We start from the raw sequence: 12660 nt of genomic DNA on the forward strand, positions 1-12660 counted from the left end.
TATGATTGTCAATGAGACAACTTTCCACAAGAGACCAAATGACACAGAAATTAAAAACTAAAGGTCACTGTACCCTCTTCAACAATGAGCAAAGCCCATACTGCATAGTCAGCTATAAAAGGCCCCAAAATGACAAATGTAAAACAAGAAAACTAACGGCCTAATTTATGTACAAAAAATGAAGAAAAAAAATATGTAACACTTCAACAATTGACAACCACTGCATTACAGGCTCCTGACTTGGAACAGGCACATACATTACATTGTACCTTAATATTTTAATTCGCATATTGGTATACAATCTATTGTATGTTTTTTTCTTTAAATAAAGTTATATGCAAGTGGGGGCATAATCTGTGTCCCATGGACCCAATCATGACATTTATTTATTCAGAGAATTTTGAAAGGAATAAATAATGAATAATTTTTCGTAATTTTTTTTCATCTTTTAGAAAAGTCGTCTCCTGAAACAACTGAGACAAATCTACCTATATTTGGCCACTGTTGACTCATCATTAGGGTATGTATATATAGTTTTAAATGTGTTTGATGACCCTGCCAACCTACATGGCAGACATGGCTAAAAATAGAAAATAGGAGGAAAATGCAGTGTTTACTTATATCTCTGAAACTAAAGCAAAAGTATAACAGTTGCATTATTTCATGCATCAATTGTAAATGAGAATATCAGGTGAGCGATAAAGGCCCATTGGAGCCTCAACTTTCTATAGCCATTACTGTTATAGTTGGTCAGTGGTCATAAACCTATGAAAATAAGTCAATTATTTAACCTCAGAGCACTACCAACAGATTCTTATCCAGTGTATTTGATCATGTTGATGAATAAATTTTATTACAACTCGTTAACAGGGCAAGATATGGAAATTTATTTTTCTTCTGGTTTTATAAGATTAAGAAAAAACAAAGGAAAATGATATTTTGATAAACATTAAACATGTTGTTGTGGTTTTGTGCTCTCTTGAACCATCAGATTATTACTGTACTGCAATAAAAAAAAAAACATTAAAGAATATCAGGGATTTACGGGAACTTGAAGTAATTGAAAACTTCTTCAAATCCCAAACTGCACTTTAACTTTACTTTGTATCAACCATTAAGTGTTGTGAAATGTTTACACAATGCTTGTTAACACCAAACACTGATCAAGTCACTTTCGTCATTCTCATATTATCATGAATATGTTACTTTTTTAATAGGAAAAAGGATATTTATTAGAGATATATTTACAAGCAGGGACATCTGTGTCCCATGGACACATTCTTGTTTTATTTATTACATATTTTAGTGTATTAAAGTAATCATACTGCTTCCACCTTTCAATATTCTAACAAAGCTCTATCTCTTTAATGGATAAATAAATGATACTAGTCATGACCTCAACAGATAATTTTTTTTCAGGTTCTCTGGTCGTAAGAACCTGTTGGCCACACACATGAAGATTTTCATTGATCCTGCTTTCAGCTAAATATCAGAAAAATTAAGAACAAAGGAAAATATGCTGAAACTGTACAGTCACCGGTCAGGATTATTTCAAAAGTGAAATTATAATACAATTTATTTTACTGGTTAATTCCTTTGATTTGTAATTTTAAACAACACACAGAGGCTTTGCATTATTGTTTTACAAGAGAGACACCAAAAGATGCGGTCAACATTTATCATTTTTATCAAAATACGCCCAGGACAAACCATGGATACACTTAACTTGAAATATGGTGCTTTCATACCAAAATTGCCTGGAAGTAAAAGAAATAAAGAACCATTCATGTCAGCAATCAGGGGATAAGATGAAAGAATGCAGAATAAGGTACTGTAATATTCAGTCTTAATAAGAGTCCTGCTTCTCTATATATACATATGCTTTTTGTTATGCCCCGTCGTAGCGGAGGGGGCATTAAGTTTTATCCTTGTATGTTTGTGCATAATATTAGATATAAGAAGATGTGGTATGACTTCCAATGAGACAACTCTCCATACAAGTCACAATTTGTAAAAGAAAAACAATTATAGGTCAAAGTACAGTCTTCAACACAGAGCCTTTGATCACACCAAACAGTAAGCTATTATTAATTTAAGGACCCAAAACATTACTATTGTGAAAACCAACGGTCTAATCTATATAAAAAAAAGAGAAAAGACAAACACTTATAGTGCATGATTTTCTCACTGTGTTGAAGACCCATTGTTGGACTTCGGTTGTTGTCTGCACTTTGGTCAGGTTGTTGACATATTTCCCCCAATTCCATTCTCACTTTTATGAAGAAGTTATTGAACTTTATTCTTGAAAAGAGACGGAGGTATCATGTTCACATGGCACATCTGTTTATTTGTTTTAGTTCACTATAAACTTAAGTTTGCTTAACCAAATGTACTGAAACTTAAACACAAATTAATGCTTATTACCACAAAAATCAGATCAAGTACTCATTTGGGTACTGTGTGTCACTTTTACCATTCTTGATTTATGACCCTTTAAAATGTTATATGCAAGCAGGGGCATAATCTGTGTCCCATGGACCCATTCATCATTTATTTATTCAGAAAACTCTAAAAGGAATAAATAATCCATAATGTTCATACAGATAAAACATATGGTTTTAAGGATTTTAATCTGTTTATTAAGTCACATGCAAACTCAATATTGCTCCCCTTTTAAATCTCGATCAGTGTTTGTAAAAAGAAAAAAGTAACATAAAAGAATGCAGGTTGCCAGGAACATTCAAATTGGAGAAAGGGAAAAGAATACAACTCTACGCTAAATAATTTTGAAAACTTACTGGCTATACTATCTTTATTTATAAAAATGTCAAAAACATTATGTACATTATGATCATGTTGACAAGTGTGAAACGTCACACAAGGCAATCAAAATGGTCAAGGGGGAAAAGAAGTTTTATTATAAATGTCAAATGGTTATAGTCTCAACCTATCAACATAATCAAAATTGTTGATTTCACAGTTAATATTTACTTTTAGCATGTTCAGCAGAATAGAACGTTTTTGTTATATTTTATTAAATGTTAATTTACTTTGCTCTTACAGGCAGGAGTGAAAGGAAGAGAAAGCTAGGCATCAGTAAAGAAACAGATCAATTTATAATATGTAATAATTCCATCTGAATATAACAAACATTGCACATGCTATGAAGATTTATTCACATGTATACTATGATTTGTAGTTATATTTTATTGTATGTATTTGTAATATTAAAAGTACATGCATTTTACTTTAGAACAGTATTTTAATTTTTATATTTTGCTGTGGAGAATATCAAAGAAATTTAGAAAAAACATAATTAAAGATAGTTTCTTCCATGTTTTCTGTGACAAAAAAAAATGTGCAAATTAGGAAAATTAAATGAGGCTATATTATTGAACATTTTTGAGTTTGAGTTTTTTTTTCATTCCTATTTTAAAATTTCATTGGCATTTGAAATAATGAGTTGAAACTAGTTTTTATCAATTATTTTGTTTTCAAGATGTACAACAGTAGAGAAGGTTAAGGTTTTGTGTACAATAGTTTACTATGATGTAATGGTCAAATAAACTTGAAACTTTGTACTTTCAAGTGTTCATTTAAGTCAGTGTTTTTTAAACAATTACAAATAAGTTACTGAACATGGAAATCTGATTGTGGAAGCAGAGTATAATGTGTTAAGGACACATATATATATCTCTCAATCCCATAGAGCATCGCCCTCCTCACCAGCCTCGCAGTAATGGCATATTGACTTTGAAAATTTCCTTTGTTTACACTGAAATATTTGTGATAAGTCCAGTTTAAGGAGAACCACTAAAAGTAGGTCAGGGATAATTTATATGCAGTTGAATAAGCTTTTGGACAATGCGTGTGCTTAGGGATTTTAATAATCCTGAACGCTAAATCATGGTTTTATAACTTACAATCTTTTGCAGTTTTCTGTTTATATGTTAAAGTTTATGCTTAGGCCAGTTTAATATCGACCACTTATAAATAGGATTTAGAGGATGCATAGGCCCCCCTTTTTGTGGGACAAATTTGGTTGATATTATATTTAGGGAATTACTGAAGCATGACAAAAGGGATGCAGTATAGAGTAACCTTATTATTTCTAAGAAATTACTTTTTTTTTTTAAAGAAATGAAAAGTATGGTTATAAACATATTTTTTATGAATTAAAATTTTAACAATGTTGGAAACAAATTTATGTAAAAACTTTTTTTAATGTATCAAAATTATGTGTTGTAAAATCTGAATGATTTTATTTTTCTGGATTTTCCCCAATATGTTTAAAAAAACCAAAATGCATAATTTTTTCTTGTAGATATTATTTCGGGATTTTTCCCGAAATGGGTAAAAAAAATCTATGTAACAAGTGTGTGTCTGATATTAGATTTATATTTTCGGGATTTTTCCCGAAATGTGAAAAGAAATTATTAGTCATGAGGTCTAGCATATACATTTGAATTTTTCGGGATAAATCCCGAAATATTTGAAGACATCTGTGTTATACATGTTGTACTTAGTTTATTTTTGTCGGGATATTTCCCGAAATGCGTTTCAGATCTGTTTGTTAAAATGCTCTGCCAACATATATGTAATAAATAATAATGTTGAGAAGTGTGTGTCTGATATTAGATTTATATTTTCGGGATTTTTCCCGAAATGTGAAAAGAAATTATTAGTCATGAGGTCTAGCATATACATTTGAATTTTTCGGGATAAATCCCGAAATATTTGAAGACATCTGTGTTATACATGTTGTACTTAGTTTATTTTTGTCGGGATATTTCCCGAAATGTGTTTCAGATCTGTTTGTTAAAATGCTCTGCCAACATATATGTAATAAATAATAATGTTGAGAATGATTTCGGGACATTTCCCGAATTTGTTGTCACATACATCTTTACTACAAAAATTTTGAAACTTTCATATATTTTGGGAAATTTCCCGAACAATAAATGTAAATTTTATCAATTATAAGAATAAAAACATGGAATGTTGTAAAAAATGTGTGTTTCTTTATGAAATCTTCATTCAATTTATGGTAAACATTGAAAAAGATTATAAAAAGGAATAAAATGGATTTTACTCTTTTAAAATAGAGTCTGTTATATATATACGTATAACAACAGTAATGGCTATTTAAAAATATCACTTTAGATTTTCCAAATGATATTTGGTGGAAGTGTTAAGTATGTTATCTTGAATCTAATAAGAGGACACAAACAGTTACATTTTTAAATAAAAGAAATTTTACTATTTCAAACCTTTATTTCAATTTGTTTGAATTATTTTACATGTTAAAATAGGTAATTTTATACAAAACAGATTTTGGTATAAGGAAGTGGTATTTAAAATGAAAGAAAAACTTTATCGTTTAAAAACATGAAACTTTACTATTGCATGCAACGTTGTCACATTCTGTTAGAATATTTAATTTTCATTGAACAAAATACACATGGTTTGTATGCGTCACGGTACAAGGAACTTATATCAAACATATATTGTACAAAATAATTTCACATTTTTCAATGACAGTCACGTGATCTTTGTTTATTTTTTTCGTTGGCTACTTCAATATTGGTGATTGATGCGCTGAGTTTTGGATACTTCCTATTTTCTTTTTTCGTTAGGTACTTGGATGTTGGTGATTGATGCGTTTAATATTAGTACTTCCTCTTTCCTTTTTCGTGTGAAGACTTTGATAAATACAGTTATCGTTCCAAATAGACGTAAAATTTTAACTCTACATGATTTAAAAAATATTCGACAATTATTTGTCTTAGGGGTTAGTGATCGCCATTTAACAAAAAAGTATGATAAATGTAATATATTGATGTCTTTCTCTTTTTTTTATACTAATACAAAGCCCACTAATTTAGATATCTCAGCATATATCAATTAAAAAAATATGAATTCAAAAATTATTTAATATCGTAATTTAATCATCTATCATTTATAAATGACAAAGTTGTCTTCACTAACGTTTCATGGCTAGATCCATTTGTTTTAGATTTATGAGTTTGACTGTCGCTTTGGTATCTTTCGTCCCTCTTTTTTACAAATAGTCTCGATACATTTGTACAGAAAGTTACATGTGATGACATCTTATAAAATATTGAAATTTACGTATTTTGACCAAAAGATGTCATTTCCCTTTGGTATCTTTCGTCCCTCTTTCAAGCATAGTTTAAAAAAAAAAAATAACAATCCTGTCTTCATTAACGTTGCATGGCTTGATCTAGACATTTCCAGAAAATGTTATTTTCATTTAATGTGTCTGTTTTACGAATGTGGTCATTGGCGTGCAGTTACACCATTGGCATTACACATTGCAGTATTTCTGATTTGGTAATACTCTCCAAGCTTATAACAATTATTTTTGCTTGTAACCCAATAAAATGCTCAATTCCAACAGTAGCTTTATAGCTCGCCCATTCATTGTTCACAAACTCATTCGAAATAATTTAGATCATCTTTTTGCATTTTGAAATGGAATTACTTATGGCAAGTCTATTTTGACCAGGCCGTACATCCCCATCTCCTCTGTCTGACAAAAGAAGTTTATAATTGCGTCTCTCTTCTAGAAATGAACGCAGCGGTCCATACACCCATTTGTAGTCGCCTTCGCAATAAACTATATATGCATCATATTCAAGTGTTTTTTCTTTTGACTTCTGGAAAAGTGGATTGGCCATTCCGATAAATAAACAAAAGTATTGTAGGTGCAATTTGTAGCGATATCCAAGTAGGATAAATAATAGAAGTACACCGAATAAAGTTGAAAAATAACCATACTGTCGTAATACATCTTATTTTCATACTTTGCAATTGATTATAGACAACATTAGTTGTAATATTTCCATCGCTTCCGACACACGAATAACTACCATTGCTGTCAAGTCTCACTTTAGTAGTAAATAACCAGTCTACAAAATCTAATGAAGCACAAGTACAAACAAGAGGGTTGCCCTCTAATAAGACTGTCATTGTTCTATTTGATTTTTCAAATAGAACTTCAATCGCGTCAGTTTCTTTAGTTGTTAAATACGCTATTTTGTTGTTTCTGATGTTAAGGAAACTAAGAATGTTCAAGTCTTCTAGATTTAATGGAATACAATTTCCTTCAAGTATCAAACATTGTAAACTGTCTAATTGACTTTTAAATGTAGAAGTTCTGAATTGGTCTTCGAATGCATTTCTTGAAAAGTCTATACACTGCAAATGTTTCAGTCCGTTAAGGAATTTACCTTGGTGATCCTCTTTAAGACCAACACTTAGTGAAGAACTTTGCATTATTAACTGTACCAAATTGACGGCAGATTTCAGAAGGTTGGGATTTAAAAGTCCGCATTTGAAATGTGAAACATTAAGTATTACAACGTTCTGAAGTGCATTAAATGTGTAGTTGCAGTCCGCAAGTGATGTGTATGTAAAATCAAGGATTTTCAATCGTGTGATACCCTTGAATGTTGATCATGCCAAAATCATGGCCAATTATAAAGGAGGCGTTTAAGAATTCGAGAGAAGAAGGAAGTCTTATTGAGTAATCTTTTTGCTTATCAGTTTTAAGACCATGGTCTCTCGTTCGTCAAGAACTATCACTCTTTTGTTTTTGAACATTTTGTATAAAGTTACCACTAATTAAAGACATGTCTATTCTCTTGATATTGATAAAGAAATTGAAATATAAAAAGATATATTCCTGGTGAAAATCAAATTTATTCTTACTTAAGTCTAAAGTCTCAAGACAGTTTCTGTATTTCATTTTCTGGAAGGCGGATGCATCTATAAGCCTGATATCGTTGTCTCTTAAAGATAATCTTTTTACGCATATGTAACCGATATATGCAAATAGATCAGCAGAAATAACGTATTCGCCGTAACTTTTGAAATTATCGCTCAAATCCAATTCATCCATCTGTCGATTTTCAAACACACGTAAAGCTTGTAAAGTATTTGATAGTTTCGAGAATCTTTGACCTAGCGTACTTAGACTAGAAAGTACTTCTAACGGTGCAAAAGTATCGATTTCTATTTCTCGTATACCGCCATTGATACATAAATACTTTAATGGCGTCCTTTTAAATGAATCAAATGTATAGTTATGTATAACATACCCTTCATAATCGCAATGGAAATAATGAAGATTTTTCATGACAGAAAATATCTCCGCGAATGATCCATTTGACGGTCCACCATAAGTAAACACCTTTGTTAAATTTAAAACATCCGACCACGCCTCTCTTGGATACGTTGACAACAAGTTATGTGATATATGAAGTACTTGTAGGTCAACTAGTGGTGCAAATATATTCCCTTGATACGTTTTCGTTGGATTATCGAATAAATTGAGTTCGGTTAAATGTGTCAATTGTTCAAAAGCTGATTTATCTATTGCACTTATGTTACAGCTGCTCATATCCAGAGATCTAAGCTGTGTATATCTAGTAAACGTTTCCTTAACTAGACTGTTCAAGTTATTTTCCATCAGAAGTAAATCTGTTGTATTTCTTGGACATTCTGCCGGTATGAATGTTACATTCCTTGAACTACAGTCACATCTTATGTCATTCACACGTATTGTAATATCACAATGTCTAGAATAAGCAAACGAAAGAATACATTTAACACAAAGAAGGAATAAACGTTGTGTTAACAGCATTTTTCAAATCAATTGTAAATCTTTAACTTTTTATATCCTCCCTTATGAAACAGATTTGTTTGCCGCAAGTTTGCGGCAAGTTAGCCGCAAGCTTGCGGCAAACAAATTTGTTTGCAGGAAACAAATTCTGATGTTTGCAGGTGTATGCCGCTAGCGGCAACCTTCCGGCAAACATTGCAGCTTTTTGCGGCAAGCTTGCCGCAAGCTTGCCAGAAATCAAATGTTTGCCAGAACATTGCAGGAAACTTTTAAATTGCATATTTGTTTGCCGAAAGTTTGCAGTAAACTTAAACTCATTTTGATTGCTTGCCAAAAGCTTGCCGCAAACTTTACCAGACTAATTTTGATTGCCAAAAGTTTGCAGGAAACTTTTCCAGAATATTTATGATTGCCAAAAGTTTGCCGCAAACTTTATCAGACTATTCACTAATTTTGATTGCCAAAAGTTTGCAGAAAACTAAACCAGAATATTTATGTTGCCAAAAGTTTGTCGCAAGATTCAATCTTTTCCTTGTGGTTTCCATAAGTTTGCAGAAAAATTAGAGTATATTTCACTTTAATAGCAAAGAGATTGCAGAAACTGTTTTCCATTACCTAGCAATTCAAATAGTTTGAATTTTTTTTCATTTATAGGTCCAGTAAAACAGAGTAGATTTTTATTAAAGTAATATTGAAGATGCACGCTAATTGATGAGAAAAACAAGTCCTGAATGACCTAAAAATCAAATTTTTTGACTAGTAATTGACTAACATGATTAGAAATGCGAATGATACATGTAAAAAACAATACGTTTTGAAAATTTAATAAATTGTAATTTATAAATGAGTCACAGACAATAACTGTCATAAAAATAATGCTTCTAAATTAAAATGTTCAGTCTGATTCCAATAAATTAGGAACTTCACATAAAAAGTGATACCCATGACTGCTTTCAAAATCAACATTCACAACAGTAGAAATGATCTTTGAAACATCAATTACACACAAAATGTTTGTTTTTGTGGCTACTTTAATGTGGGGAACCTGCACAAATAAAAAGTTTGGATCTAAAATTGATGGCTTGACTTCCTTATATTGTTCTATAACAGAGGCTAATACTAAGTCACAATGACAGATTTTTTCCATACAATCACATTTCTTTACAAGGATAAAATATGCAATTATCCCATATGAAATTTGTTTTGAAGACGAGTTATAAAATTTAACAGTAAAGGTATTTCTGACTTGAACTCTAGTATATGCCGCTGAATGTAGAATAAATCCTCGATGAGAAATTCTCTTATAAGTAAACACTTTCGATGGTTTAAAATTATCTTCAGTAACCAGTTTTCCAAACAAATCTTCAGTTAGATTGATGTTAGAACCTGCTCCAAAAGGACAGGAGCCAGAAAGTGTACCAGCAGAAATTTTATGATGCAAATTTTTGTGCTTCATTTTTTCAATAAATTTGAGTATAGTTGGATCATCTATATTGCGTAGTATGTCCGGCATGTTCTGTAGGACATTTACACTACTTATTATTTGTAGTTCTACATTTTGTGTACCATGGAAGAGTTCCATAAGAACACCATTAATATTCTCAAAAGGAAAGCAAGAATACACCCATAACGGTCCTAAATCTTCAACACACTCTGTCAGATGCAATAAGGAATGCATATTCAATGTCACATATCTTTCTCCATACAATGATGGAAACATATGAACAAAGTAAGACAATAAACTTTGACTCATCTTTAAATCATCGGTAGTAACACAGTCAGTTGACAATAAATATATGCCTTGTACAAAACAAGCATAATGCATTAGGTATGCTGGTGTAAGTATATCAAACATAACTGGAAGTGAATAATAATACAACCACGATCTGAGTTCAGAAGCTTTCCAATATTTAAAATGATCGGACAAAGTTCTTGGTATACGTGTTATGAATGATGGAGGTTTTATTTGAAGTAGTCTTTCATCTATTATTTCCACATATTTCGAGACAGAAAACTTTTGATCACTGAATCCACTACTTATCCAAAGTTTTATTAATAGTTTTGTTATTCCCAGAAGAACTCCATGCATATAGTCAATTGAATTGGATTTCACAAAGTCGTAGCTTTTCAAAGCCATAAGAAATGATGGCCCTTTAATCCCGTTTGTAGTCTTTTGATCCCTAATAGCAGTGAATGCATGTTCAATACAACTTTGGAATGTTCTTTTATCAAACTGTGGTTTTGAGGCGTCGTACGGGAAAGTGTGAACACAACCACCTTTATTAGTTTTAAAAGTTTCTCCGGGGTGCAAGCATCTCATGCAGCTATACTTTCCGTTAAACTGGTTACAGTTCAAAACTATGCTTTTGGCTGGAAGATCAGCTGTTCCACAAATTAGATACCCTTTAGTCAAATAACTGGTGCCATCTACTTCATAGTCAATACCTATAGTCTCCAACTGTTTTAATGATTTTGTAAATGGTTTTGTGAACAGACTCATAAAGGGTTTAACCTCTCCAAACCATAGACCACATAGAATCATGTTTTCTTTTAATATTCGCTGTTTGTAAGGAAGTTAATTTATTACTAAGTAGAACGGCCAGAGAGAAAATTTGGAACTCTTGAAAACAGGTATCCCATCTGTGTTCCAAGTAAAAGAGATGTTATAGGGAAAATCTTCAGATAAAGGTCCACCTGGCTCAGATAGTTTGCGGTAAATTTGTCCATCGTATATATCTTCAATTCCATCAATTTTTTTCTTTTTTCGCACAAACCTTTCTTGTAATGATGTTATAATTCCTGATCTTTTCATGATGTTTTTCAATTGATCTTCAAGTGGAATTTCTATGAAATAGCCTTTTGATTTCGAATCTTTCAAACTTTTATGACAATTCTCTGCAGAACAAGTTTTATCACTTTCACTAACACTGGACATGCAACTTTTGCAAAAGAAGTGTTTTTTTAGTGGGGTATGAATTTCTGCAAAGTATTGTTTGAATATATAAATACTTTGTAAACCGGGATGTGGATGCATGCAGTGAACACTAATCAATGTCAATAAGTCAGATAACTGAGCTCCACTTGTTGTGTGAACTATTGTGTACAGTAGTATTAAGACCATGCTGGTGTAGACTGTCATTGAATGCCCAGGATAAATAGGAGCATTTTCTTCAAACAGTATGTTTTGATCTGCACCTGAAGAAGTTTCAGCACCTAAATCATCACTATTAAATATATCATCTCCATTTTGATTAGTAAGTTCTTTCCATTTTTCATCTGAAATTAACTTTTCATTGTCACTATCTTGTTCAGATACCCAAATGTTTGATGCATAATTTGTCATCTCACTAATAATTTGGTGGAATTGTTCCCTGACAGCAATATCAGGCATAAACCTCTCGTCAGTGGTTTCTTCCATATTTGTATTGTTTTCATATCATTCAAATGACAGACTTCATTAACAGGTATAGCATTTGTATCCTCTTCTGTTAGCGCTTCATTTGAGTTATCAACCACATTACACGGTTTCTTCCGTACAGTTTCATTTAGGCAATGTATACGACTATAAGAACTTGGTCTGACTCTTCCTAGTTTATCCACTTTTCTCTCAGGAGTTTTAGAATCTGAAATGATATATATTTAAATTGTGAAAAGAAGTGATGTTTTGATTCTGCAATTAAATAATTGACATTAGGCCAAATTGAAAAAGTATGTGTGGTTCCAGTTACATCTTTAAAAAAATTAGGGTAGGTAGGTAGGGATTTTTTTTTATTTTATGTTTTATTTTTTACATTGAGTCTGTTGGAGCAACATTCTGACTTTAACAGTGCTTAATGAAAAATGACAAAAAAATCTTTAGGGTAGGCTATTATTAAGACTAAAAAGTAGGGTAGGTAGGGTAACTGGAACCATACATATATTTTTATTTTGCCTTATGATACTTCACGTTAAAATGCCAAATTTTGATTGGCTAATACAAGGCTGTCAATATACTCTATCACATGGATGACATC

General features: G+C 31.5%; 1 protein-coding gene and 1 long non-coding RNA gene across 2 annotated transcripts; one reads left to right on the plus strand and one right to left on the minus strand.

Annotated features, from left to right (window-relative positions):
- Positions 1–451: 451 nt before the first annotated feature.
- On the plus strand, positions 452–4612 carry LOC143056496 (uncharacterized). Its single transcript, XR_012972376.1, has 3 exons — positions 452–520; positions 1420–1828; positions 3064–4612. It is a non-coding gene; the product is annotated as an uncharacterized LOC143056496 (long non-coding RNA).
- A 1688-nt stretch (positions 4613–6300) lies between these two features.
- LOC143057364 (uncharacterized) lies at positions 6301–8668 on the minus strand. The gene is made up of 3 exons (XM_076230668.1): positions 7891–8668; positions 6913–7127; positions 6301–6369 (listed from the first exon to the last, which is right to left on the minus strand). The coding sequence occupies exons 1-3, from the start codon at positions 8666–8668 to the stop codon at positions 6301–6303; spliced, it is 1062 nt and encodes a 353-aa protein (XP_076086783.1).
- Between the last annotated feature and the right edge of the window lie 3992 nt (positions 8669–12660).

Source organism: Mytilus galloprovincialis, chromosome 13 (genome assembly GCF_965363235.1).
Source record: "Mytilus galloprovincialis chromosome 13, xbMytGall1.hap1.1, whole genome shotgun sequence".
Taxonomy (NCBI): Eukaryota; Metazoa; Mollusca; class Bivalvia; order Mytilida; family Mytilidae; genus Mytilus; species Mytilus galloprovincialis.